Source organism: Caenorhabditis elegans, chromosome II (assembly GCF_000002985.6).
Source record: "Caenorhabditis elegans chromosome II".
In the NCBI taxonomy this organism is placed as follows: domain Eukaryota; kingdom Metazoa; phylum Nematoda; class Chromadorea; order Rhabditida; family Rhabditidae; genus Caenorhabditis; species Caenorhabditis elegans.
The window spans coordinates 8,177,362-8,204,079 of NC_003280.10; the positions used below are offsets into that span (position 1 = coordinate 8,177,362).

Sequence of the window (26,718 nt, forward strand, 5' to 3'; positions counted from 1 at the left end):
CTTTCAAATATTTTATGAACATCAACCTGTATACAAATAGGACTGATTTCAGAGCTTCCGAGCAGTGATATTTCAGGATGTGATCTGCCGAGAAACTTCATTTAGAAACATTTCTAGCTTTATATAATTCAGTAAAAATTTATTACAACTCGATAAACCATTTAATTAAAAATACATTTGGGAACCCGTAGTCTCCATTTAAAACGAAAAAAAAATTTAAATCTGTCCATAAACTGCATAGCCAGTTGTAACTTCATCATCTGGATAGATTACTGTACTTTGATAACGGGGGAATTCCTGAAAATATTGAAATGTTAGTTACCGTAGTTACTCTACTCTATTAGTCTTGCATCTCTACGGACAATTTACCTGTTGTTTTGAAAATTGTCTCCCAGCGAAATTATCAGCAGCATTCCAATAAAATTCACTACTCATTCGAAAATAGTACTTCACAAGTTTGAACATTGCAAAAACACATGGAAGCAATGAAATACATAATAGAAGTGATGAAAGGAGCAGAGATTGAACAGGAGCCAATGATCGAGAACATTGATTTGTATTGATTGAATAATTTTCAATAAGACTCTGATGATTTGTATCGACTAATCCTCTTGCTTGTTGATTTTGAAGTTGAATTGTAGCACATAACAGTTCGTGACAGTGAGTGTAGAATAGAGTAAAACATGAAAATACCAGCATACATGGTGACATTAATAACAAGATTGCAGCATTTACGGAGACTACTTTGCCAATCTGAAATTTCAATTTAGTTTTCAATCATAAATAACCTATAGTCAACCTTATTCGAAACGCTACTTCGATTCATAGGATGATCACTATAAATGTAACATCCAGTGCCAGCGACAACAAGAAAAAATGTGGGTAATATCACAAAAAGAAGAGCCAAAGCAACAAAACAGAACGCCAATCTGCAGATGAAAACGAGCAATCTTGAATGAAGACTGAAGTACGTCAAATTTGGATTGTAAGACAGACTGTTGTCAGATGGAATTTCAGCATTGTTTTCAGCGTGAGTGAGAAGTTGGTCTAGAACATTGTTCTGGAAATTTCAAATACTGCTAATGATTAGTTTTAAAAAAATTAGCCAAGTAAATTTGCTTATATGAAAATTTATTTTAATCTCGTGCTTATGAGAAACGAGAACAGATAACTTATGAAGGATCCAATTGAGAGGATATGCCATGCTTGATAACATTTTTAAAATTGAAAACTCACGGAATCAGTTTCCTCAATTTGTTTCCAGGTTACTTCTTGGAACAACTGAGTTGAGGATGTAGTGGCTTTTGATGTTGTGGATATAGGCGTAGAAGTTGCAATCGTTGTAGGAGCTGACGTTGTGGTTGTGATTGTGGTAGTAGTAGTAGTAGTAGTAGTTGTTCTTGGTGTAGTTGTGGATGTCGTTTCCTCGCTTTCCACGTCATCAATCAAATCAGATTCTTCCTCAATCGTCATTGTTTCTCCATTCACCACAAGAATATTCGATTGATTCTCAGCTTCTTCATTGTCTGTAGAATTTTCTGGTTCTTCTGTTGAATCTTCTATACCATCTAGGTTTTCAGAATTATCTGATGTTTGAAAAACTTGAGGAATTCTTGGAATTTCAGAAAGTTGATCCTTATGATTCACTAAAATTTTTTTCGTAGGCTGATGCATATTTTGAATTGAAACTTCCTCTTGGTCCCCACTCAAATTCTGAAATTAAAACTGGAAAAGTCATACATTTTAAGAAACATCTCTTACAATAATGTCATCGACTTCTTCTTTTTCATCTGATACTTTATTCAAATTTGAATCAATAATTGGTCGATTCTTTGTAATAAACTTATCAGATGTTCCAGAAAATGTAACTTCGGCCAGTGGTCGAATGGGAATTTCAATTCTTTTTCGAAAAGTTTGAAGTGGTTTTCTACTCTGAAAGAAATAAAAATGAACATTTTGAATAAAGATTTTGTAGATTTCAAGAAAGTTATTTTTGATAACATAGTTTTTTAGTTGGAAGTTTTGTTATTTAAAAATATTTTATTTGGATCTAACTCACAATATGAATTCTCTTCAGCCCACTTTTGGGCAGCTCAGAAACGTTTTCAAAATCTCCATGATAATCATAATTAGCAAATAGATCACTGATAGTGCTTCTCGAAAATCTCTGAAAATTAGGATATAAACGTTTCACTTTGAAATGAGTAAATGTCTAAAAAACCACAAGAGACGCATTAGCAAATGGTTTCTTTGCATCCAATTTTTCACTCCAAAATCCAATTCCAGCGAGAACAAAATAAGCAGAAGCTGATGTGACGATGAGCCAGGAAATGAAAAATAACATAAGATATATTGCATAAGTGTTGGAATTTGAAGGATATTCCTAGAAATATTAATATTAAAAGAAGGGATCCTCGAAACCTTACTTGATATTTTTGTGATCCACATCGCCCTCGAAACCTACATGTGAGGAATACGATTGTAAAGATAACAAGACCAAATGAGCAAGAAATTAAAGAAAATAAACTTGCAGCCAAAAGGGGTTGACTTGCAATATGTTCTTCAATTAACCCGGAATCCAGAAGATCTTTCTGAAGTATGTAAACTGAATTTAGATAAACTCTAAATTTTTAATTTAATCATTAAAAACTTACATCACCTAAATCGAATATAAAGTCATTCATTACTATAAAAACTTTATAATAAAAGTAAGTCTATAATATTAATAACAATAATAAAATGCCCAACACTCGTTAGATCCTATCATGCAAAGGTGAAATTTGCGAGACTAGGTCATCTTCAGCTGTTTTTTTTTGAATTTCATTTTCCGTTCAAAAACGAATGTAACGGGAATGACCCTTCCAATCATGTGGAAATAATCTTTTCATTCACGAAAAGAGACCGGAACTTTTCCTTCACGTACCGTATCCCAAAAATGGTGCAATGTTCGTTCAGCTGCGTCATGGTCGTGACGAAGTGTAAGTGCGTTTAGAATATATGAGGCCATTAGGACATATTATCTGAAATTTCTGAAAATTAAATAAAGAAATCTGTTGAATGATTGTGTGTCAAATAGAGTCAAGATTAGAGACGCTTCCGTATGGGAAATTCAGATCCGATCAGTTTATGAAAAGATCCGTATTTTTCCTATAACTCACTGCTCTACTTTGAAAGCTCATATCTCGATTGTCTTTCGATATATCAAAAATTGACTATGAAAATATAGAAAAATATGTGATACCTTTTTGCTGTTAAATATCTTTTGACAAAATCAAAGATAACCGGCATGAGAGCTGTCAAAGTAGAGCAAACAGGATACAAGACTAATAAAAGAAATATAATAAAGGTGCATACATAAAGCATTCACTATAAAATAACTATGTTTTCCAATTTGTTTTCAAGAAGTTGCACAAAGCCATTTTAAATTAATTTTCATTGTTATAATTGAATATGAAGTTAAATTTTTCCATTCCAGAATTTACAGGAAATCTAATTAAATAGTTTGAATGGAAACAGAAAGAAACGTTCCACAAACCTTGATCAAGAGTCTGTAGACATTATTGAGGTGCGCATATTACAAAAAGATTTATTGAATGATAGATATAAGAGGGATAAGTGTTAATGACCGGCTCATCTACAAACAATTAAAGGATGAGAGAAAGTGTTTGTGATGAGAAAGGCAAACTTGCCATGACGGACCGGAAATACTTTTTGTCTATTGGACTGATGATGACTTTTTGGATATTAGAGGAACTTCAAAGGTGAAGGTTTTTTTCAGTAAATGTTTTGGTCACTTGCTACATTTCCAAAACTGTGCATTTTCTGAGTAATTCGCATCACATTTAAGTAAACATTTAAGAGTTAATGAAATTTCAAATTATGAGGAAATCATAGTAGGAAGCAGAACATTTTCCGTAAATCACTGATGGCAAGCTAATCAGTCAGCTTTCCCCCCACTATTCCTTCGAACCGTATTTCCGTCTTCCACCACCCACCTTTGTTAGCTCAACCGACCCCTGCAAACATGTCAATTTCGGATACGGAACGCCATCAACATTACACAATTTCTGTGTGTCCGGTGCTCCAAACTGGTGCACTTTTAGTGTAAAATCTGGTACAGAGCCGCGGAAACAAAACAAAAACTTAACAACACATTTTATAATAAAATTAATTTTTTCGCTCCCGGTCGGAGATGCTGTGCCCACACCTTTTTGCATTTAAAAACAATGTTTCGTGTCGAGACCAGGTACCGTGTTTTTGGCACAAAAAGCGCAAAATTTTCGGGTCTAATTGTAAGTAATATTTTGAATTGGCACTAAACACTTCGCCTTCAGAGCGTGTTCTAATTACACGCACTGTTAAAAAAATTTATACCAGATTCTAATATATATATCAAATTTAGAAAACAAATGTTTATCGCATAACTTTAATTATTTCATTCATTCCTTGTTTCAAAATGACAGGTTAGTTTTCTTTGTCACATTATGCAACATCATTTGAAATTTTAGACACTTCTACAACTTCTTCTGTAGCAAAGCGGCAAATTGAATCAAAAAACGCTCAGCTTTTGAGACAATTGATTGAAAAGAAAAATAAGAAACTCAAAAAGAAAGTCTATTCAAATGCCGAAGAACAAGAAATTGATTTAATTATTCAAAAATCATTTGATTCAATAATTGGTAAAACTCCATATTCTCCATTCAAAATGTCTGATTGGATGAGCAAGATGATCCAAACAATTTCGGATAATTTAGTGAAGCTCAATGGAAGCAAAAAGTTTTTGGTTCATTGTACTATTTCTGCAAAAACCGATAATCTTGCAATTTGCACGGCCAACATGTGCTCCTGGGATACTACGAAGGATACTGCATACTACTCGGAATGGATGTCTAAAACTATCTTCGGTGCTGTCCAAGTCTTCTTCATCACACATCGTTTTTCGAAGTGAACATCGTCATGAAGAAATTTAAAATAATTCATAAATAGACTCAAAATTACATGAATGAATGAAAACGTTAGTCTTACTGAAATACATGAAAACAGGGCATAGTTTTAAATATTAATAAAGCATGTGGGAATTAAGGCGAGAATCGGTAAAGGCAATGAGTTTTAAATTTTAAGTCCGTAAAATACGCGTTCTGCTGTTGCTACTGTTCTCCCCGTCGAAATCGTGGTTGACTGCGTTCTGCGACTGAATCGGAGAAGCTGCTAGAACCATAGTACTGGATAGAGGAGTCGGCGGAGGGCCTCCTAAGCCACCACTTCCTGGAATTTGTAACTAATTTGGTTGGGGAAATACTGTTATGTGAAAAGTCATTTGGATACAAAGGGTACAGTAGTCAAGAAACAGCAAATACTATATCAATTGAAATGAATATTTGCTTCAAATTTAACTCCTGCACCCTATAGAAACGATTAATTTTCTCACCGTTTGTCAAGCTTGAGGATGTCACTTGAGAAGGTGCCGGTACCTGACGGTGATTATTTTTCGTCCCAAAAACATGATAATTTCCGACTGGATTCATTCCAATTTGGCTTTCTCCGACCATCGATGCGTAATCATTTGTCATAGGACTCTCACAATCTCGACGTCTTCGAAGCCATGTTTGGTCATGAGCAACTGGGCTTAGAGTAGTGGTTTCTAATCGATGAGGAATATTTCTTCCAACTCGTGCTGCCAGAGCATGTGGTGCTGGTGAGCCAACATACGTCACTTCAGTAGTTGCTTCAACTCGCATTGTAGTTCCACTCGTACCAGTGGTGTCCGTGGAATTACGATCATTGCCAAGAATTCCATCACCGAATACATAGTAGCACTTTTCTGTGAATGTCAACTTGCTGACGACATGTCTGATAAGACCAGCAGCTAACAATCTCGCAGCATAGATTCTAGCTTTCTTCCGATTATGAATATCAGCCATGTGATCAACGAGCCAATCGACTAGATCTCGGCCTAAACGTTGATTGTTTGGATCCTAATACTTGAATGTTCAGTACTCACCAATAAAAGACATTGGAACCAAAATTTTCAGCCATTTTCGATTTTTGACAGCTAATCCTGAATCCGGACGAGCCATAGAACGAACAACAATAATGGGATCAATCATTTCTGTGAGTTGCTCTATTTTTTCATTTTGCTCATTTTCTCGTTTTCTTTCTGCTTCTTCAATCAAAGCTCTTGGAATTCCATTTCTACGTTGATCGTAAAGCATTCGCTCCTCATCATCAGAAGCTGTCGATGTAAATGGAAGAGTTCCGTCATCAATTGTAGTTGCCGTTTGCTCCTGTGGATCCAAACCCAGAGCTTTCATTTTTTCAGTGTTCTGCCTGTAAGTATCAAATTAAGAAAATAAATCTTGCGAGGTACCCTTACACAGCGGTTTCTACCCAAACTCCAACGTCGAGGGGCATCGTTTCAGACGCCATGGACGCGAGTGGATCATCATATTCACTTGGGGCACCTCTTGCAAACTTACTGATATAAAGAGTAATTGGTCTAAAAATTAAAAAAAATTAATGCTAATGCGTAGAAAAATACCTTTTGGAGGATGCAGCTTCTCTGAGCGAACGAACTGCTTGAGGCCCACTGAGTTCTTCAAAGGATACTCTATTAACTTGAAGAATCTGATCACCAACGTTCACACGTCCATCTTTTTCAACGGCACCTTCTGGTGCAATTTCGGAAACGAATATATGACCATCAATTGTGCACACGCTCAGTCCCAGATATGGAACATTTTTCATTGGTAGATAAATTTCCAGAATTCGAGGGAGGCCGCTGTTAACACTTGATTCCGTCGCTGAGCTAATAGTACTTGGAACATACGGTCTTCTGAATCTTTCTTTCTTTTGTTTTTTCCTTCTTCTATCGTCATCGTATATCTTATTCATATCACGAGCAGCGAGAGGTTCGTAGAGCGAAGAATCATCTCCTGTTCGACGTGTATGCTCGTCATATTGATACGGATCCTCTGAATTTGAAGTGTATAATTCTGCCAGATGCTCTCCTGCTCTTCCTGAAAAACGTTCATACAGGTTTTTAAGAGTACATAAATAGCAAAAACTCACTGCTAACAATGGTGCTCGGAGCAAGACTAGCATCAGAGTACGGAGTCGCGTCAAAGTCTGCACTTCGTCGGCGGCGCTTAAAATATCAGTTTTTTTTGAAAATAACAGAAATCGAACCTTATCTAGAGCAGTTCTCTGTGGTCGCGTCATTGTTCCACTGTTTCGAGGAAGAGTTCCATATCCTGGAGTGCTAACGAGAAAAATCTCATAAAATCCATTCTGGGATTTGCGCAGCCGATCCGAATCAGTTGTTAATTCGACTTTAACTTCTCTGAACATTTTTCAGTACAGAATAATTACAAAAATTAAAAAAGCCAAAACTCACCGTTGAATATCCGGGTCAAGTTCCTTCGCATAATACTTATATCCACGCTTGGTGAATGAATTTTTGAAATTTCCAAGCGTCGCTACTCCTTCTCTGGCTTCAATAACAGAAACATAGGGAGTCGTTTCATCGTCGAGATAGTAGAAGACCTGGAAGAAAATTATTTCTGTTTAATCACTGGCTTAATAAAAAACAATTCTGATCAAAATTCTTACTTTTATCTGGCTGCAGTCTGATGTGCATGGCGGCTCCATAAATGTTAGAAATCTGAATTCAATATTTTAAATTATAGACCAATAAAATATTTATAAAAATTACAAGAGGAAACAAAAAAAACAAATTTGTTTGCAAAGGACTAGCGGAAACAATTTTATTTTTAATTTATCGGCAATAAATCGCGGGTGGGAACAATGTTGCAAATACGCCCTAGTGACAGCTGGTGTTGGGTCTCGGCACGATTACCCTTCTAGCATGCATGAAGTACGATGCGCTCTGAGAATATTCTACAAGAATTTTAATTTTGATTCAGAATTCAAGGGATCCCCGATTTTCTGGAAGCATTTTTATTTTTACTGAAATATTTTCATTTTTACGTATATTTTTATTTTTGAGTGCTTATTCAAAGCCCCTTTTTGACTCAATATCGAATGTCCTACTCTATTGCTAAGTTAATACGGTTGTGTTTCAGGTAATGGCATCAGCTGGAGATTCCATTCTTGCCCTCACCGGTAAAAGAACTACTGGACAAGGCATCAGATCTCAGAATGGTAACACCGAAAGCTCAATATAAGTATACATTAATTAATTGCAGTCACCGCGGCAGTTGCGATCGCCAATATTGTGAAGTCATCTCTTGGCCCTGTCGGACTTGATAAAATGCTTGTCGATGATGTTGGAGATGTCATTGTCACAAATGACGGAGCCACAATTCTGAAACAACTCGAGGTTGAGCATCCGGCTGGAAAAGTGCTTGTAGAACTTGCACAGCTGCAAGACGAGGAGGTCGGAGATGGAACTACTTCTGTCGTTATTGTGGCGGCTGAGCTCTTGAAGAGAGCCGATGAGCTTGTGAAACAAAAAGTTCATCCGACGACTATTATCAATGGTTACCGTCTCGCGTGCAAGGAAGCCGTCAAGTACATTAGTGAAAACATCTCATTCACTTCCGACTCGATTGGTAGACAATCAGTTGTCAACGCTGCCAAAACTTCCATGAGCAGTAAGATTATCGGACCGTGAGTTTGGTGTTGTCTATGCTTCAAGAAAATTGATTTTTCAGAGACGCCGATTTCTTCGGAGAGCTGGTTGTTGATGCCGCGGAAGCTGTTCGTGTGGAAAATAACGGGAAAGTCACTTATCCTATCAATGCAGTCAATGTTCTGAAGGCCCACGGAAAGAGCGCTCGCGAATCAGTTTTGGTGAAAGGATATGCACTCAATTGCACAGTTGCCAGTCAGGCCATGCCACTTCGTGTTCAAAATGCCAAGATCGCATGTCTCGATTTCTCTTTGATGAAGGCTAAGATGCACCTCGGTATTTCAGTCGTTGTTGAAGATCCAGCCAAGCTTGAGGCTATTCGCAGAGAGTGAGTTGAAACTATTCGTTTCTTTTTAAGCTATGGAATTTTCAGAGAATTCGATATTACCAAACGCCGCATTGATAAAATTTTGAAAGCCGGAGCCAACGTTGTTCTTACAACTGGAGGTATCGATGATTTGTGCTTGAAGCAATTTGTCGAATCTGGAGCTATGGCTGTTCGTCGATGCAAGAAATCAGACTTGAAGAGAATTGCCAAAGCTACTGGAGCCACATTGACTGTTTCCTTGGCTACTTTGGAAGGAGATGAAGCTTTCGATGCCTCGCTTCTTGGACATGCCGATGAAATTGTTCAAGAAAGAATTAGTGACGACGAGCTCATTCTCATCAAGGGACCGAAATCTCGTACTGCCAGCAGCATTATCCTCCGTGGAGCGAACGATGTGATGCTCGATGAAATGGAGAGATCGGTTCACGACTCACTCTGTGTTGTTCGTAGAGTTCTGGAAAGCAAGAAACTTGTGGCTGGAGGAGGTGCTGTTGAGACTTCTCTCAGTCTTTTCCTTGAAACTTATGCACAAACCTTGTCTTCTCGCGAGCAGCTTGCTGTTGCTGAATTCGCTTCAGCGCTTCTCATCATTCCGAAGGTTTTGGCAAGCAATGCTGCAAGAGATTCTACTGATTTAGTGACAAAACTCCGCGCGTACCACTCCAAAGCTCAATTGATCCCACAACTTCAACACCTCAAGTGGTAAGTGAAAATGTTTTTTTTAAAGAGTAGGTTATTACATGTTAGCTTAATGTAATAAAATTAAAATAATTTATTTCAAAAAATTTCGTTTTGTGCTTAGAAAAAGCGTCTAATTCATGTTTTCTGAATTTGAGTCAGTTTATTCACTCTTTTTTTAGGGCTGGTTTGGATCTCGAAGAAGGCACGATCCGCGATAACAAGGAGGCTGGAATTTTGGAGCCAGCTCTTAGTAAGGTCAAGTCTCTGAAGTTCGCCACTGAGGCAGCCATTACGATATTGCGTATTGATGACCTCATCAAACTTGACAAGCAAGAGCCACTTGGAGGAGATGATTGCCACGCTTAAATTTTCCCGTTTACCCCGTTTATATATCCCTGTTTTCCGCGTGCTTCTCACATAATTCCGATCTGCTGCTCCTTATCCCAAATTCTCATGTTCAGCTTTTGTTTTCTTCTTTTGATGATACTTTATTGAACGAAATGTTGTAAGTTTTAATGTTTTGATTTCAAAGTTGTTTGTATTCGTTTTTCATTATTCAAACAATGAAGAAGCTTTGCCACATTTAGTTGTATTACTCATCGCCGCCCAGTGATGTGAAATCGCGATTTTTCGGATCACTGTTAGTACGACGGCGTAGGCTCAGTGGAGGGAGACGGACACCATTAGCAGTGCTGACAGTACTGGTCATCGGTTTATCCTTTGATGACCATCGGAACAATCCACTATTCGATGGACCTTCAGATGGTGGCGATTCCGATGATGATGAGTGTTGTGGAAGTCTCAAGTGATCCTCCTATAAAGAAAGAACCAATATTTTCTTTCAAATTGATCATAAATCTAGGTTTACCTCATTTGAATTTCCACTGGTTTGATATGACAATGGTTTGTTGGAAATTGATGAAGATCTGACAGCTGGTGCTGCAATTCGATCCGTTTGAACAACGGAAAGACTTTTCGTATGAAGTGGAGGCTGAAACGTTTTAAAACTGTAATAATGTTATCCTGACGTGCAATTTTGTGATCATTGCGCTGAAATTACGGTACCCGGTCTCGACACGAAATTGTTTTCTTTGATACAAACGGGTGTGCGCCTTTAAAGAGTACTGTACTCTAACTTGAAAATTTCGGTTTCCATGGATTTTTAATCGATTATTAGAAAGTTATGTATTTTAATTGTTTTTTCGTAGTTTTTTTATTCATAAAAAATATTTTTTAACGAACAACCATAAACACCCGATGAAAATTCCGCAGAAACTATCGTTTGAAATTACAGTACTCATTAAAGGTGCATATTGGGCGCGAAGCTCACAAAATTTCGCGTGTGTAATAAATAATAAATTATTTTGCGGAAAAATACCTTCTTTCCGAAAATATTTCTAATTTTCTCCCCAACACTCGAAAAAACTCCATGATCAGCTGGCGGAGATGTCAATTGTGGAGTTGATGGCTCAGATGAGTCAATTGATCCGGATTCCACAGAGAATGTACGTTGAGACATTAATCTTGAGTGAGCAGATGATGACCTTTTCACCATTTTAAGATATTCTCGTCCTTGGACTGCAGCTACATTGCCCTTCGCCAAACTATTCGAGATTTTCTCTCGGCTCAGCTTTTTAGTTGCAACTGCATGCCCAGAAGCCGATTCTGATTGTCGCACGAGCTGGAATAATTTTCTGATAAAGTAGCAGTTTCTGGGAAAATAATGTGCTATTTAGACTATAATTTATTCGCGAATTCTGATTTAACAATTTTCAATGAAGTAGGCTCACAAGAAGTCTGTTAAGATAACATGAATAAAAAACAATCGGCTTTTGAATTACTAAATATGTTCAGATTACTCACCTCTTTAACATAATTGTCATCAAAGGTATCTGCAGTTTTTGGGCCCAATGAAATAGTAACATCTTCCTCTGTTGTTGGCATTGAATCAAACTTTTTTTCCACTTCTGAACGTGGCTGAAATTCAGAGAAAAATATTGAGGAAGTATACTATTATTGTATATTATGTATCAGATATATAACTGAATAAAAACAACCCACTCGATGCTTTGCGTATTCCCTGGCAACTTTAGTAATTAACATTGCACACGTCTCACTTCCTGCACGAACAGCCATATCAACACAATTCAGACGTTCGTTGTTCCGCATGTCAATTACCTTAAATAACATGTAAACTATTTAATTGGAAACAAAAAATTGTTCATTTTTAAGTATAGCTTAGCTGAATTATTCAACTGTACTTTCTAATATGGTAAATGTTTTTGGAAGAAATTGATTAGTTCAAGTTTTGGAACGGAAATTTTTGGATATGTTGTTTTTCCGCGTACATTTAATAATATTTTACACATGGTCAGTCTTTAAGTCACGCTTGGAAAAACCAAAATTTAAGACATACATTTTTATGATGACGTTGAAGGTAAGAAGATAATTGAAGTTTTTCATTTTTATAAGTTAAAATCTATGCGTAAATGCGTTTTGCTATAAGTTGTTTTAAAAACTGTTTTCGATCTAGTCGAAATTTGACTGCACTTTCATTATTTTTAGTAATAACCATTTTTGGATAACTTGTATTCTGCTCTTCTAGACTTCTATCTTCTAGACACTCTGCTCTTCTAGACGTCGGTCGAAAATATTTCGCTTTTTAAACATCTCTCAGTTTGCTGAATAAAGACAACATTTCACAACAGAGAGAGACGTATCTTTCTCATTTTACTACTAAACGTATTGATACCCTGTATACTCTCAGGGAATAATCATTCCCAGCAAAAAATTATATCAAATAACATATTTTCTGTTCTGAAACCAAGTTTCCCATATTTTTTGAACATTCTCACCTGCCACAAAGTGCCATTATTGATAGCCATCGTGAGAATTCCCTTGACTTGTTGGACACGATTCTCAGCAGCCGCCATCATTAATGCAGAATTTCCATTATCATCTTGGAACATTATATCCATGAATGCCTATGTAATTTTTTGAAGGTAGATTATGTGAAAATCAAGAGAATATGGTTTAAGTGTTTTAAAAGTTAATCTGTAAGATCAATTGTGATACTAATTATACTCTGGGGATTCAAAAAAAATCTACAAATAATTGTTACACTACAAAATGTTCTAAATCTTTCGAACAGAATTTTAGTACTATTCGACTAGTTTTCAATTCAAAAAATTGAGCTCTTGAGGAACTGAAGAGATCACCAATTTCTTTTTTCTCCATTTTTGGTTTTTATTGAAAATTGGAAACCCAATCAAAGCAATATCCCTCACTAGTGAAACACTTTGAACAGCTTGAGGTATTAAAATTATTTCCGAGAAAGTTTTTGACATGCTCGGAAACATTCAATTTTCTGTTAATGAGCTGTCTCTAGTTAATTCAGACATACCGTAGTACATAAAGACGGATCATCAAACGGATCATCAAGATTGAAATCAATTCCAGAGTTTTTAATTTCTTCCCCAATTCGAGTAATCATCTCGTTGTGCTGCATGCTGCTTCTTTTTTTACTGAAACTGATAAATTGTTGTGAGATTCTATATTTTTCTATTAACGTCATCATAGAAAACTATACAATTGACGATAACAACGGGAGAATAAATGAAAAAATAAAAAATAATTGAAAACAAGATACATGTATATTAAATAAATGTACGATGAATACAATTGAAAGGAAGTTTGATATGATCATAGATACTTGTTAATGTATCCATAGCAACACGTTAAAAGAGACATAGAAACGGGCGGTGCGCTTGGTTTGATTTGGTTAGCTTGAATGATGAAAATAACATTGAAAAAAATGAAATGAGAGGGAGAGAGAGTGAAGAGAAATTGGAAAAAAAGAATAACGAAAAGCATATTAGGTTGAAACACATGGACAAGAGTGGGGCGGTGATTTTTATAAAAACTGGATTAAAATATTTGAGCTTGAATAATAAAGAAGGAAATTCCAGGAAACAATAACATTTTCAGGTGTTGAAGTTTGGTGGAGGTTTTAGACTTATTGAAGCCTTATTGCAGATTTATTGATGGAGATCTGCTTAAAATTAAAGAAATATTACTTCAAAACTGGATTGGGACAATTTAATATATGATTTGTTGGTTTTAAAAGTGTGTTTTTGGAGGTCCGTATTCAATAAAACTTCTCTAAAAAGGAAAAAGTCTATCTCTAATCATTCAAACCTTGAAAAGTAACATGTTTCCACCACAACAATTGTAGCAGAGAATCTCAACTGAAAACTCGGGTTGAAAATTTGAAGTATAGATGGACTCTTCCCTATAAGTATAATATCTTTGTAACAGAAAAAGCCATCGCGAGGCCCAATAAAGAAAAATCTTCATTCAAAGTAACATTGGAAAATTCTCAAATTTTCATTTGTGAATTCTTAAGAGTACCACTAGCCAGTTTTCATGGGATACTGCAAATGTCTGAATATGAAATCAGCCACAGAATTTTTGGCTAAAAACGTGATGTTCTTCATGAGAAACAGGTGCATGGCAGCTGATAGGAAAATTCTTAAAAATGAGATTTTTCCTTTTAGAACGGTGACTAATCTCACTAATCCTTTTAGAAGTTTTCATATTCAGGTTAGAAAATAAACCTGGAAATTCCCAAATCTCTTTGAACTTTGGATTTACTGCCATATAAAAATCAGTTTCAGAAAATAATCCACTTATGCTAGAGAAAAAAGGAAATGGAATTGGACTAGACTCAATGAACTCAACATCAACAATTATTCATTCTTTATTGAATTCGTTTTCTTTTGCTTCAGATTCTTGATTGACTATTAGAACAAAAAATCCGTCGAGTCCAATTGAAATGAGGGATAGAATTGCTAAACAGAAAATTTAAATATTTGAATTATAAAATCGAAAACTTACCAAAAATAGAACTAATGATAACAAGTTGAAATGGGACCTCACCTAATATAGATTTAGCCGGAGATTCACAAACATTATCATATACACTACGTCTTCCATCTTCATTTTTTCTCGAGTTTCTCTTCAAAACTTAATGTTTAAACGATTTTCACAATATCTAGATAACAAACCAATCTGTGTTGTATTTCCACCAGTTCGTCAATAATCACGTCTTTGCTTGATGGTTTAATAGAAACCCTAAAATATATATTTAGTGGAGGTAGTTGAAGTTGAAGACTTTTAAAAACACAAAAAATCATTTAGAGAAAATGGAAACCTTTCAAAAGCCAAATGCTCACAATCCAGAGTTCTATCTGAGCAACACGACCAGGGCAAAGTGAATAATCGTCTGGAAAAATGAAGGGATTTATTCGATTTTGAAAATATATGCATTAATTGAAAATTGGAGCAAATGGAGTGTCAACTCATTGTTTTCAGTATAAAGATTTTGCATTTAAAAGGCTGTACACCAATGAACTATACTAAAATTCACTTTGTATGAAAAACAAACCTAGTTTCATCGATATACTCATCACCAAGAAGCGTGTAGTAAAACCAAGAAGTCCAAGGGCTTGATGGAGTTATTGAAGATTGATTCCAACCAGTACTTGTCGGCAATGGAACTCCACAGCACTCTGTTATTTTTTGAAATTTGTGAAGCGTCTGAAAAACAATAAATTAATTGAAGACAATTTCCAACATTTAAGTGATCGTTTGTGTTGAGTATCATAATGAAACACGAACTTTTGCGACACTCGGTCTTTAACAATAAGTCTCAAACAAAATATTACCCGCATTCCCTTTTCCGACTTTTGCTCCAAAACCTTTAAAAACTCCTGCTGAAAACTTTCTTCACTCGTACTTCCAATAGACTGATACACTGCAATGGTGAAACCAATTACTGTAACCAAACTGATAACTGATATTCCAAGTGTGACAGTCATAGCAAGACGATATTCTTAAAAAATACTGGGTACATAAAGTCGATGAAAGAAACAACAAACTTGTTTTGATGATAACATTACTCAACAATGAGCACAAAACAGTGAAACCAGAGGAAAATGGTAAAGCGATTGCAAGTATACGAGTTGAACCAAGAAGAAGCCTAAAATTTAATGATTCTAAAACTTTAAAAAAATGTTTTGGCGAAACTTACCGAGTCCTAAAAACAGGATAAAGTATTGCACATAGCATGGTTACACTGATTATTTGTAGAAATATGAGAACATTCCTGGAGTGTCTATTGATTTTCAAATAATTCATTCTGCTAACTGAAATTAGAATAAAAACAGTTGGGAAGAAAACTGAAAAGAAACTTACTTTGGTTTTAAATTTGTGAATCTTTTGATGATTTGTGAGAAAAACATAAGCAATGATGGAAATGAGAAATTAAAAAAAAAACTAGTATCAATTTATATATTCAAAAACTGACGAATACGTTGTTAGTAAAGAAAAACGCCTTCACGCTTTCAAATCATTTTTCTTGACAAATTTGAGTTTTTATTTTAATCGAAATTTCTGAAAACTTCCCTTCCGTTTCTGGACAAATTCAAAAGTTGTCCAAAACTTATATCTTTCAAAACTTCAAAGGGTTTTCTGGAAACTTCCGATAGTTTTGGAAACATTCTAAAATCCGGTAGTTGTTTAGACAACTCAGACATTTCCGAGCTCTCGAGGCATTGGAACGGAAATACCGCCGTTTCTTTTACGTATTACTTATCACAATGTGCAGCTGCCTCTACAGCTGCATCTACGGGCTGTAAAAGAGTACCTCTGGCTGTAATCCCAGAAAAAACACAGTTAAATATATTTTTAGTGAATCCCCGTTGTCTCTATGTTTGTTGCACCGGGGGATTGTTGGTCAATTGCATAACTTACTAACTAACTTATAGAGACTGTTATTATTATCGAGCTTACTATTGTTCTCCTAGTAATTTTATATTTTCTGCTCCGAAATCACAAGAGCTTTTTCTGAAGTGACCAACAGTACCATTCCTCCTTTTTTGGAAGAATAACTATTGCTTTGTTCCTTTCACCCTTTCCGGTTGTTCCTAGAGAAGATATCTGATCGTTGAGATGGCTTTCAATGGAAACTCTCAGGGGTTTATTTATCCTGTCGTACAATGTCTCTCTTTTCTTCATCATTGTCGTTAATTCGATGACGGTGAAAAAGTAAAAAGACGACGTCAAATGTCTCTCCGGATGAAAATAGGAGTGAACAAGAGACACAAAGTGGGTTAAATAGGTCGTCAAGTTGACAACTGTTTGGCTTGCGCTTTTTACCTGTCGCACCTGTGTGCATGTATCTTAGACATACATAAACCAGATTTACTTTCTTTTCAACCACACCCGACTTTGGTTTTTTTGTTTTTCGGTTTTTGTTGCTATTGATACCATTATCATCTTATTCCACATTTGATGGCCTAGCCGCTAAGGGTACTGTACTTTGAAACTTTTCCAGAGTTCAGTAAATATATTTACTTACTTAACTAGAACATGAATTTCTTGCAACCACTGTTAAAGGCGGGGTCAGTAGAACAATTGTTTGAAACCGCTCCCATAGTTCTAAATACCCAATTATCACGATAAAACGTTATTTTTGTTTTATTTTATTTTTTTTTAAAATTAATTTTTGTAGTGACTCGACCAAAAAAGTCTAGGACATTTCAACAAATCTGAAAATGTTTTGGAATATTTTACTAATCTTAAGATATTTGGTCATTTCGGACTATTCGTCCATCTTGAACTATTCAACTGAACGACGATTACCTTTATACCTTTTTGACGTCACAAAAGTTATCCTACAGAAATTTCAGTCTGAAGCGCTTCTGTGCTTCTCACATTTTTCAGAACAACGTGAGTTTTCAAAAGTCAAACGAAAAGGGGTACGCTGATTACCCATGTACCGAAACATGCATTCTTTTCTCGTCTAGTTTTTAACTCGGCGAAAAAAGGTTATCTTCTCAATTTTCCTGAAAAGTTCTGTGAACTTATCATATCCATTGGCCATCTGATCACCGAAAACCATGTGTGAGTAGAAATAAATGAAATAGAAATTAGAAAGTATGTCACGAAGATTTCTTCAAGTAGAATGAATCTCTCTTCAGTTTCCCGGCAATCACATTTGTCCTCGTTTTGTCTAATTTTTGACCCCGTTACAATTGTGTTTCTTTACATGTTTCTTACAATGTTTCTTCCTGAAAATGTTGCGTGACATTTCAACCAAAAAGATAATCGTCCCGTTGACATGTACTTTGAAAAGGTTTTAAATGTGTTGAATAGGCATGACCATCGGATTACGGCGAGATTATCTTCTGGTTATGTCAGAATCTTTAGAAACGATGGAACAGGCGTTCCTCCTTGTGTCAAGGATTGTATAAAACTTCTTGCAATAACATTTCATGACTATGTTCTATTTTAAAATTAGATTTTTTTGTCTTTTCTTAACACATTATTGTTGATTCAATTGCTTATTATACAAATGTTGATATGGTTCAAATAAAAGTTTTTTTTCTGAATTTACTCCTATGACGAAATGTTTTGGTTATCTAACTGAAACTGCTATGTTTTGAATTCCTAAAAAAAATGCAATTTGCTTAAGAACATTTTCAACCGTTTAACTTTTTCGATTCCTCTTTTCCTCACTACGGTGTTTTATTTGATCATTGTTGTGTGTGTTGTCCCAATCCTCATCATTGTCCGTTTTAATATCGGTTCTCAATTGCTACATCTACCCATCCCGACGACAAATCTACATAAAACATCATCAGCTTCCGTTCATTTTCCTTTTCTTCTCTCGTTGTTCTTTTTCTTCAGATTGATTGATTTAAAAGATTTACACCTTATTATTAATATTCACCATTATTTCAATATTAGCTTTTCAAGACACGTGTTTCAAAATGTTTCATGTAGTTTTTAGGTACTTTTTTACAAAAAAGTTCATTGATTGTTTTGATAACAATTCTTTACATTTTGTATGCCCAATTTTTGTCATTCTCGATAACTTTCGTGGTTATTTAACTTTAAGAAACTTATCGTACTCCATTCTCGAAATTCAGAACTGTGTTAATCATTCTGCAATTTTTTATTGATATCTTATAATGTTTGATGTTTTCCGCCAGCTTCTTCTTCTCTTTTTTCGGCAGTTTGTTTCAATCGTCCGGTTGTTACGGTCCATTATTCATCTCACAATCCGTTTAGTTCGTTTTCACATCCGTGTACTATTAACAAAAAAGGCGTCGCCTGTTCTCGACATTGGCGCCGAGGGAAAAGTACAGAGATGAAAATCGTCTCGTTTTCCGCTTCTTCTTCTTTTTACTTCACCAGTTGTTCTCACCCAATCTAGTTATTCAAGGGACATGTATGACTGACAATTGACCGGAGAAAAGAGAAAGGCAGAAAATGAGAGTACAGTCTTTTTTACTTGAAAAAAAACGAAGTTCTTTCGGAAAAACGAACTTTCCGAAAATGCAGAAGCAGATTCAAATGGATAAAGACTGGCCGGTTTCCATTTCAATTTCATTTCATATGAGAATATTTAAATGCCAATTGTAATTGAAAATTTCCAATTATTTAAATTTTCCCTTTTTGCTTTTTGCAAAATTTTCAGTCAAAGTTTCGGTAAATTGCCGAATTTTCAAAAAAAAAATGTTGAACTGAATTCATGTTATTTCGAGTTTCTGCAAAATCGAGCTCCTAGAATACAAACATTGAAAAAAAAATTGAAATACAAAAATCGTAGAGAACTTTTTAAAATTTAGGCCCACTTCCAAAATAATAGTGAGAGCTGAGGTTCCACCAATGTTTGACTGTAATTTAAAAAATTTTTATTTAGAAAATGTTTAAATATACTTTTGCACTACACGGAGGGTTTTATGCAATTTCTCTACTGATGAGACTTCACATTAAGTTTATTTTCAATTTACTCAAAAGCTCGGAAATCTTGAATAAATAAGAAAAACATGAAGCTTTCAACTTTCCGCTCAAATAGTTATTACACAAAGGAGTTTTCTGAAACCCAGCATTTTTATGTATCTTATGTTATTCCCAATCAGAACAAACTCTCTTTAAACATGTTAACTCTTGAAACAAGTTTCCCTCAACATCCATGTTTGTCTGTCCCCCTATCATTAGGTTTTTGGTTCTTTTAGAATATATCGCTGATCGGTTATCTTTTGTCTTCTCTTCCATTAATGTCAGTATCAAAAAGAATTCAGCTTTTCCTTTTTTACTTCTTCATCTCGATGCGCGCATTCAACGTATCCCGTCGCTTTTCTGACCATCATAAACACGTCAAAATAATGGTTATGGATTATAAAAATGTACGATGATCACGATTTTAATAGAGTCATCATTTCTGAAGAAGGAGACGCATTTTTTGTGGAGAAGAAGAAACTTGAACAGAGCAAAGAATTCCTGTTTTTTGTTTAATGATGAGTCAGTCGGATGAGTTAAGCGTTTTATCCAGTTTTGTTATCAAATTCCAATTTATTTATTTAACATGAAAACAAAAAAAGGAATTTGATTTATTGGTTTTAGGTATGTTGATTTAGTGATATCATACAGCTTCGGTGATAATGCAAGCTATTCAGAAATTCCTTTTAAAAATTTTAATTTTTGATTTCATCGAGGCTGATTCAGGTAGAAAATGAATATGAAACATCTAGACGACTCTCTGACAATTAAACAACTTTTTGGCTAGATCTCTAAGTTGTGACTAAAAAATTCTGTGAATAAAAATATTTTAAAAAATTCAAAATTTCTGATTTAATCCTTAAAAAACCTTATAAATTTAGCAAGTGTGATTTCCGCATCGAAAAAAAAATAATCTGGAAAAATCTGGATACTATTCAAAGTTGTCTTTTATAAATGTCTAATTATAAATAACGACATTTTTGGGTCATTTTCGCAAAATGTGAGACATGGTAAACATAAAAGTAATTTCATGCCGATATTCTAAACACAGGCGGTAGGCAGGTAGGAATATGTGTCTGCCTACCGTGGATACTATAGATATTTAGCATGCACTCCTCGTCAAAGAAAATAATCAGTGCAAAGTTATCAAATTGCTACTTGGGCTGACGTTAGTGAACAAACTAGCACATCTCTATGAATCATGAAGGTTTCGAAACTAGACACCTGTCGAATTAAAAACCACTGAACACTCAGGAAGCGTAATGTTTTTTAATGTAATCCAAATCATCTGGATGTCTACAATGTCCATTTTGAATTTCTAAACTTTTGCAGGGAAGTACTCTTATCCACACACTTGTTGTCAAGTACCTTCTTATTCCCGAGACATGCATACCGTCTATTCAATCCGTCTTCCTCTCTTCTTCTCAATTCGAACATGTTCTTCTTTTCTTCTGTATGTTATAAACTGGATAAGCTTGTCCCTCCCGAAGCTAGCGAGAGATGGCTTCTTGTCTCTTTTCGTCGGGGCGTCACCCATTTTATCACACTGACCACTTTCCGTTTTGTTCCAAAAGCCCCCGCGCTCACTAATTTTTTCGGTTCCATTTATCTGTCTGACTCTTTTTGATGATCTTATGTTCATATTTTGCTTTTTGTTTAAATATTCCATGTTTGGCATGCTTGTTGTAATGTCATTCTTTTCTTTAATTTTTTGAATATTTTTCATATTGGTTCTTATTTCCCTTTTGACTATTTCTAAAATATTTATCATACTTCCGAACTCATTCCCAGTTAAAAAAAAATTTTTTCATCAACTCACCCAATTTTTATTTTTTTAATGCTTTAGTTTCTATCGTTTTTTAATTATACTGTGATTTTTCCACTTATTTTGTCTCATACGAAGTGATCCTATCATGCTTAACCTATATTTAAGATGCGGCGGCTATCTGCCATCCTGCCAATTCTCCTGCTTTCAAATTTTTGGCCGACAGTCGAAAGTTTAAATTATAAATGCCACAATGATCAGGTATATCCAAAATTTATTGTTTCAAAATGTTTTTTGTTGGAAGTTTTTGTTCCTTAATCTTTATATGATCATCTACTTCATAAACAATTGGAAAATTCTATGATCGAAACCTTTTTAAACATTAGTATTTATTTTATTTAATAGCTGTTAAAGCCTGAAATTGATTTTATTAAATTGAGGCTTCCTCAATTTTTATAAACTGAAATAACTTTAAAATTATGATACACCCATTTCCACTATTTTTGAACTACTCAATAGAAAACTTGGTGACCAATGGTTTCTAAAACAATTTTCCAGATTTTGGTAGTCCAATCATTTGGAAATGATACAATTCGAATGCATTGTCAACGACTTGATCTTTGTGGATATCAAAAGTTGAAGTGTGATTATGATGAACTTCAACCACAATGTGGCGGCAAACTCAACTTCGTATCACATGTTAATCAAAAGGGATCTACTGCACCGTTAGTTATTGATTTAAAGTTGATGGTTTTAACTGTTCAAGATTTCAGAGTAGAGCACACTTGTTGTAATTTGTTCAATCCGAGATCTCATCATTCCATCCCAACTCATATTGGAAATGATTGCTTCATTTATGAGCTACCGGATGGTTCATCAAATGGAAAGAAGGTTGATCCAGCACCAGCTGATGATGCCCCGTATGCAGTATTGAAGGTAAGAATGTTTGAATTCTGAAGCATTGAAAAGTTAGGAAAATTGCGCAATACAGTTATAACCTTCAGAAATTGAAAGTGGAATGTTATATTTGAAGTTAAACATATTTCTGTAATACTAAAAAGATCAATAATATTATTTATTAAATAAAAATACTTTAGTTTCCGTAAATTTGAATCGAATTATAAATGTCGAAACCATATGTAATGGGTGATTCCCACCAGTCTTTTGAACTTAACCTGTTCGTAATGTATCAAATGCAAATTGTAGAACCCAGCTGAGATACCCGAACAGTTTGACGGAGTGACAGGCTATCGTCTTCGACTTTTCCTTCTCAAAAATAAATCGCCACCCACTCTTCTCGTCAAAGGAATTGAACGCCGCCTGTAAGTGTCATTTCCTCTCGTTTTCTCCTTTTTCTCTTCCCCTTGTCACTTTCATTGGAATGTTGCAGAGACGGATACCGGGTGACCATCTGTCGTCCAAGATGCACTTCATACGATAAGGTCGTCAACGATAATGAGGTAAATTTACATTGCTTTCGGTTTTAAACTGAACTTGGTTTTTAGGGCGCCGAAGATGGAGAATGGAAAGCTATTTCATGGAGCTCGTGGAGCTCATCGTCATGGAGCACATGGGCTCGCCACGCTTTCAATAAGGCTGCTGCTGAAGGTGGCGAGGCTGCTGAACGAATCAGAACAAGAATGCCAATTGGTGAAAAAACTGTAGCGGGAGCTGCTGGAGCAACTGGAGCTGCAGGTAAGAAAGGATTGGAATTTTTCACAGAATCTTTCGCGAAAAGTTTATTGTAGAAATCCTAATCTGTGATTTACAGGAAGCGATAAAAGTAACATCAATATCCACGTTGAATCTAATGGAAACAATAATAATTCTTTCGAAGGAGGAAGAAGTTCATCGGAGAAGTCTGATGGACAGTTGAATAGAGAAATCTCTGGATCATCTGAAGCTGGAGCTGGTGGAAAGGGTGGAGCTGGTGCTGATGGAGCTGCTGGATCTGGAGCTGGAGCAGGTGCTGGAGCCGGAACAAATGGAAATATCAACATTACTGTTCATACTGATGGAAAGAGCGGAGGAAATGCAGTTGCAGTTGCAAACGCCAATGTAACTGTAAACGGTGCTGGAGGCGTCTCTACTACTGGCACTGGAGCTCAGACTGGCAATGAATCAGGACTCGGAGGTAGTGCAGGAACCGATAAAGCCGGAGGAAAGAAGGGAGGTCACGGAGATTCTGGAGATTCTGGAAATAACAAAAACAAGGATAATGGAAAAGGAAAAGGAAAAGGAAAGAACGATGAAGAGGATGAAGAAGACAACGGAGATGAGGATGGCAATGGAAAAGGTGGAAATGGAGGAAATCCGAAGGGAGAATGGGATGATGGAGATGGTGATGAAGATGATGATGGTACTGATGGAGGATCCAAGGAATCTGGAAATAATGGAAAAGGAAAAGGGAAAGGCTCAGGAGACGGAGATGGAAACAGAAACGGAAATGGAGACGGAAACGGAAGGCCAAAAGGAGATGGAAATATTAAAATTAACATCCATTCCCCAGACGACAATGATCTTCTAGAAAAGGATGAAAACGGGCCAAATGGAAAAGGAGGAGCTGGAAACGGAAACGGAGATGGTGATAAGGATAACAATGGAAAAGGAAATGGTACCGGAGATGGTGACGGAGACGGCAATGGTAATGGAAATGGATTGACTGGAGATGGAAATGGAACAGGCGATGGAGACAATAATGAATCCGGCAACGGTAATGGTGATGGATCTGACAAGAACTCTGGAGCTGGAGCTGGTACTAAACCAGAAAATCGTGAAGGAGGAGATGGAAACGGCAATGGTACAGGCGATGGGAATGGAGATGGGAACGACAACGGCAATGGCTCCAAGGGACTAGGAACAGGATCTGGGGATGGAAAGGGTGAAGGAAATAAATCAGGAACACCAGGAAAAAGTGATGGTAAAGAGGACGGAGCTGGATCAAACGGATCCGGAAATGGGAAAGAAGGTGACGGCAACAAATCCGGCGGATCAGGCAAAGGCGGAGCAGGAAACGGAAAGAGTGGAGATGGATCCGGAGATGGAAAGAACAATGGAAATGGAGGAACTGGCGATGGAAAGGATAAGAATGGAAAAGGATCAGGAAGCGGAGACAATGACAAGTCAGGAACTCGAGCTGCAGGAAAAGGAAACGCAGAGGGTAATGGAAAAGGCAATGGAAATGATGGGAAAGGTTCGGGATCCGGAGACGGATCCGGAGCTGGAGGAAAAGGTGATAAGTCGGATTCCGAGTCTGGTAATGAAGCGGATGGAAAGGATGGAAAGAAAAATGAGGGAGCGGGAGGTGAAGCTGCTGCTGGATCTGGTGGAGCTAACAAAGGAGGGTCTGATGGGTAAGAATCAGGTTTATTTAATTCTGCAATTGTATGATATTACAGTGATGATGATGATGTCGATGTTACTGATGTCGAGGTTGGAACGAAACCATTGACAGGAACGAAACTCGAAGAGCTTCTGGCCAAGCTTCCAAATGAGACAGCTGACGGAAATGCAACAGGGTGAGTCTTTCTAGCTCCCAAGAATTTTTATTTCACGTTTTCAGTATTGTGAACATTTGAACATTTATTTTTTCAGAGATGGAAATGAGTTTGGGACAGTCCAAACAGGAGCTAAACATAATGCAGAATCATCTGCTAGTGGAATACCTTTAGTACAAGCTCGGAGTAACACAGTAAACGGTGGAGCGCCTGTTCCTCCAGCTCCTGGATCTGGAGCAACTGGATCTGGAACTTCTGGATCTGGAACTTCTGAGTCTGTAACAAATGGATCTGGAGCAACGGAATCTGGATCAACTGGATCTGGAACAACTGGAACTGGAACTTCTGGAACTGGATCGTCTGGAACCGGAGCTAGTGCTGCTAGAACATCTTCAATTGCAGGTGACGCTCCACAAGCAGCTGTTCTTGCTGATACTCCTGGAGCTGCGGGAGCAGCCGGTGGCGGTAGATCAAATTGCTTCTCAGCTGACAGTCTGGTTACTACAGTAACCGGTCAGAAAAGAATGGATGAACTGCAAATTGGAGATTATGTACTGGTACCATCATCTGGAAACGTCTTGAAATACGAAAAAGTCGAAATGTTCTATCACAGAGAACCAAAGACTAGAACCAACTTTGTTGTACTTTATACGAAGAGTGGAAGAAAGCTCTCTCTGACTGGAAGACATTTGCTCCCAGTTGCAGAATGTAGTCAAGTTGAACAATACACAATGAATCCAGATGGAATTGATGTAGCTATGAGAGAATCGAAATATGCTGAAAAAGCAAGAAAGGGAGAATGTGTACTTTCTATTGATGAGTCAGGTGAAGTCATTGCTGATGAAATTGTTAGGGTAAGATAATTCTGCATTCATATTCAATTCCAATTAAATTATTTTTCAGGTAGGAAGAATGACCAATGTTGGAATTTATTCTCCAATGACAGTTGAAGGAAGCTTAATTGTTGATGGTGTACTTTCATCTTGTTTCTCACATTTGGAATCCCATTCTGCTCACAAGCTCATTTTCGATTTCATTTACTATGTCTACAATGCGTTTGGACTATTAAACAGTAAGTTTTGAGAAGAGGATCAGAAAATGCTAATTTTCAAAAACCCAGTTCAGTTTCAACGAGTAATTTTGCTTGAGAACAACTTCGAACAAAAAACTCTTAATTATAATTTCATGAAGGAGCCAAAGGGCCTGCCTACCTTCAAGCCCACCGAGCTCTCCGTCCGCCAAAGTACACAAAACATGTTTTTTTGTTTTTTAATCGAGCGTTCAACAGATTAATTGAATTAAAATGTTAGAAAACACCAAAAACCAGGTTAGCTTAGCTTAGTTCGCTAAGTGGGTCGACAGGCTTGAGGTAGAAACGACGCGCATGTCTATAATGCTCCTCTAAACACAAAATTACCTTCGCTCTTCGACTGTTATTTATTTTCAGCAAACCACGTGGATCTTCAACCAATCCCAACATTCGTCAGTTTTGCTCAATATCTATCAAAAACCGTCTTGCCATTCTCATAGTTTATCCCATTTTAATTTATTATTATTTATTTTTCTATTATTTTCCCATAATAAGTATAATTTCTAATATTGATGAGTCTCACTAACTTAGTAATTTAAGGAGGTCTTTCAAGGTTCAGCGGGTACAACAATCAATTGTCATCCCCCAAGAAACCTAATTTCTGACATAATAAGTAATCACTAATTCATTTCCCCCAGTGAATTTCAACAAATCCCGAAAAAATGTGTTCCATTTCCACATACGTGTTTTTCTCTCAATTGCCTGTTTTTTCTATTACTATTAGGATATTCTATTGTTTATTTGTTTATTTCCTTTTTCTCGAATAAATTAATTGCCCAGTGTATTAGGATGTATGCGACATCTTATCAGAAATGAATATCAGATCGAGTAATAGGTCATATGAAATCTGGACGGCGC

The 26,718-nt window shown here is 36.2% G+C and overlaps 7 protein-coding genes and 3 non-coding genes across 12 annotated transcripts; 4 read left to right on the forward strand and 6 right to left on the reverse strand.

Moving 5' to 3' along the window:
• Positions 1–156: 156 nt before the first annotated feature.
• T05C12.4 (uncharacterized protein) lies at positions 157–3,020 on the reverse strand. Its single transcript, NM_063316.6, has 9 exons — positions 2,924–3,020; positions 2,427–2,591; positions 2,222–2,383; positions 2,060–2,167; positions 1,762–1,932; positions 1,237–1,713; positions 800–1,060; positions 370–753; positions 157–297 (listed from the first exon to the last, which is right to left on the reverse strand). The coding sequence occupies exons 1-9, from the start codon at positions 3,005–3,007 to the stop codon at positions 217–219; spliced, it is 1,893 nt and encodes a 630-aa protein (NP_495717.2). The 5' UTR covers positions 3,008–3,020; the 3' UTR covers positions 157–216.
• Positions 3,021–4,375: 1,355 nt separating this feature from the next.
• Positions 4,376–4,948, forward strand: dylt-3 (DYnein Light chain (Tctex type); the record flags this gene model as incomplete). Its single annotated transcript, NM_001330954.3, has 3 exons — positions 4,376–4,406; positions 4,442–4,463; positions 4,509–4,948. The coding sequence occupies exons 2-3, from the start codon at positions 4,457–4,459 to the stop codon at positions 4,946–4,948; spliced, it is 447 nt and encodes a 148-aa protein (NP_001317727.1). The 5' UTR covers positions 4,376–4,406; positions 4,442–4,456.
• A 13-nt stretch (positions 4,949–4,961) lies between these two features.
• On the reverse strand, positions 4,962–7,662 carry mig-5 (Segment polarity protein dishevelled homolog mig-5). Of its 3 annotated transcripts, none has more exons than NM_001027145.4 (9): positions 7,609–7,662; positions 7,394–7,542; positions 7,186–7,339; positions 7,069–7,144; positions 6,539–7,016; positions 6,374–6,496; positions 6,002–6,327; positions 5,429–5,953; positions 4,962–5,265 (listed from the first exon to the last, which is right to left on the reverse strand). In NM_001027145.4, the coding sequence occupies exons 1-9, from the start codon at positions 7,645–7,647 to the stop codon at positions 5,117–5,119; spliced, it is 2,019 nt and encodes a 672-aa protein (NP_001022316.1). In that variant the 5' UTR covers positions 7,648–7,662; the 3' UTR covers positions 4,962–5,116. The 3 variants fall into 3 exon arrangements, with proteins under 3 accessions (NP_001022316.1, NP_001022317.1, NP_001022318.1); NM_001027146.3 differs by having other exon boundaries at positions 4,962–5,278; positions 7,609–7,660; NM_001027147.5 differs by lacking the exon at positions 6,374–6,496 and having other exon boundaries at positions 4,962–5,278.
• Positions 7,663–8,081: 419 nt separating this feature from the next.
• On the forward strand, positions 8,082–10,240 carry cct-1 (T-complex protein 1 subunit alpha). Its single transcript, NM_063321.5, has 5 exons — positions 8,082–8,160; positions 8,205–8,628; positions 8,673–8,978; positions 9,024–9,680; positions 9,839–10,240. Exons 1-5 carry the CDS (start codon positions 8,085–8,087, stop codon positions 10,023–10,025), a joined length of 1,650 nt encoding a protein of 549 aa, NP_495722.1. The 5' UTR covers positions 8,082–8,084; the 3' UTR covers positions 10,026–10,240.
• On the reverse strand, positions 10,124–13,194 carry T05C12.8 (ANK_REP_REGION domain-containing protein). Its single transcript, NM_063322.4, has 7 exons — positions 13,063–13,194; positions 12,515–12,643; positions 11,721–11,837; positions 11,523–11,636; positions 11,038–11,340; positions 10,528–10,650; positions 10,124–10,473 (listed from the first exon to the last, which is right to left on the reverse strand). The coding sequence occupies exons 1-7, from the start codon at positions 13,165–13,167 to the stop codon at positions 10,252–10,254; spliced, it is 1,113 nt and encodes a 370-aa protein (NP_495723.2). The 5' UTR covers positions 13,168–13,194; the 3' UTR covers positions 10,124–10,251.
• A 1,211-nt stretch (positions 13,195–14,405) lies between these two features.
• On the reverse strand, positions 14,406–15,865 carry T05C12.9 (uncharacterized protein). The gene is made up of 8 exons (NM_001377829.3): positions 15,751–15,865; positions 15,599–15,699; positions 15,386–15,552; positions 15,106–15,257; positions 14,872–14,943; positions 14,726–14,792; positions 14,556–14,676; positions 14,406–14,509 (listed from the first exon to the last, which is right to left on the reverse strand). Exons 1-8 carry the CDS (start codon positions 15,855–15,857, stop codon positions 14,412–14,414), a joined length of 885 nt encoding a protein of 294 aa, NP_001364590.1. The 5' UTR covers positions 15,858–15,865; the 3' UTR covers positions 14,406–14,411.
• Positions 15,866–17,633: 1,768 nt separating this feature from the next.
• T05C12.13 lies at positions 17,634–17,734 on the forward strand. Its single transcript, NR_051422.1, has one exon. It is a non-coding gene; the product is annotated as an Unclassified non-coding RNA T05C12.13 (non-coding RNA).
• Positions 17,634–17,754, reverse strand: T05C12.12. Its single transcript, NR_051421.1, has one exon. It is a non-coding gene; the product is annotated as an Unclassified non-coding RNA T05C12.12 (non-coding RNA).
• A 3,687-nt stretch (positions 17,755–21,441) lies between these two features.
• On the forward strand, positions 21,442–26,643 carry qua-1 (the record flags this gene model as incomplete). The annotated part of the gene is made up of 11 exons (NM_063324.5): positions 21,442–21,534; positions 21,832–21,998; positions 22,047–22,209; positions 22,480–22,595; positions 22,664–22,733; positions 22,779–22,968; positions 23,045–24,626; positions 24,672–24,791; positions 24,868–25,624; positions 25,674–25,842; positions 26,218–26,643. 11 exons carry the CDS (start codon positions 21,442–21,444, stop codon positions 26,298–26,300), a joined length of 3,510 nt encoding a protein of 1,169 aa, NP_495725.2. The 3' UTR covers positions 26,301–26,643.
• Positions 25,904–26,014, reverse strand: M110.11. Its single transcript, NR_051423.1, has one exon. It is a non-coding gene; the product is annotated as an Unclassified non-coding RNA M110.11 (non-coding RNA).
• Positions 26,644–26,718: the final 75 nt, after the last annotated feature.

Excerpts from the sequence above, each read along its gene's own strand:
- T05C12.4 (NM_063316.6), bottom strand. The coding sequence starts at position 3,007 with ATGGCCTCATATATTCTAAACGCACTTACACTTCGTCACGACCATGAC. Across the intron at positions 2,168-2,221 it reads TTGCTAATGCGTCTCTTGTG|AGATTTTCGAGAAGCACTAT; the intron begins GTTTTTTAGACA and ends CCTAATTTTCAG. Across the intron at positions 298-369 it reads GACAATTTTCAAAACAACAG|GAATTCCCCCGTTATCAAAG; the intron begins GTAAATTGTCCG and ends CAATATTTTCAG.
- mig-5 (NM_001027145.4), bottom strand. The coding sequence starts at position 7,647 with ATGGAGCCGCCATGCACATCAGACTGCAGCCAGATAAAA. Across the intron at positions 7,145-7,185 it reads AGAGAACTGCTCTAGATAAG|CGCCGCCGACGAAGTGCAGA; the intron begins GTTCGATTTCTG and ends TGATATTTTAAG. Across the intron at positions 5,954-6,001 it reads GGTTCCAATGTCTTTTATTG|GCCGAGATCTAGTCGATTGG; the intron begins GTGAGTACTGAA and ends ATCAACGTTTAG.
- cct-1 (NM_063321.5), top strand. The coding sequence starts at position 8,085 with ATGGCATCAGCTGGAGATTCCATTCTTGCCCTCACCGGTAAAAGAACT. Across the intron at positions 8,629-8,672 it reads AGCAGTAAGATTATCGGACC|AGACGCCGATTTCTTCGGAG; the intron begins GTGAGTTTGGTG and ends TTGATTTTTCAG. Across the intron at positions 8,979-9,023 it reads CTTGAGGCTATTCGCAGAGA|AGAATTCGATATTACCAAAC; the intron begins GTGAGTTGAAAC and ends TGGAATTTTCAG.
- T05C12.8 (NM_063322.4), bottom strand. The coding sequence starts at position 13,167 with ATGCAGCACAACGAGATGATTACTCGAATTGGGGAAGAAATTAAAAAC. Across the intron at positions 11,341-11,522 it reads ATGACAATTATGTTAAAGAG|CTCGTGCGACAATCAGAATC; the intron begins GTGAGTAATCTG and ends AAATTATTCCAG. Across the intron at positions 10,651-11,037 it reads GAAATATTTTCGGAAAGAAG|CCTCCACTTCATACGAAAAG; the intron begins GTATTTTTCCGC and ends AAAACGTTTCAG.
- T05C12.9 (NM_001377829.3), bottom strand. The coding sequence starts at position 15,857 with ATGAATTATTTGAAAATCAATAGACACTCCAGGAATGTTCTCATATTT. Across the intron at positions 15,258-15,385 it reads AGTCGGAAAAGGGAATGCGG|ACGCTTCACAAATTTCAAAA; the intron begins GTAATATTTTGT and ends ATTGTTTTTCAG. Across the intron at positions 14,510-14,555 it reads TATCATTAGTTCTATTTTTG|CAATTCTATCCCTCATTTCA; the intron begins GTAAGTTTTCGA and ends TTTTCTGTTTAG.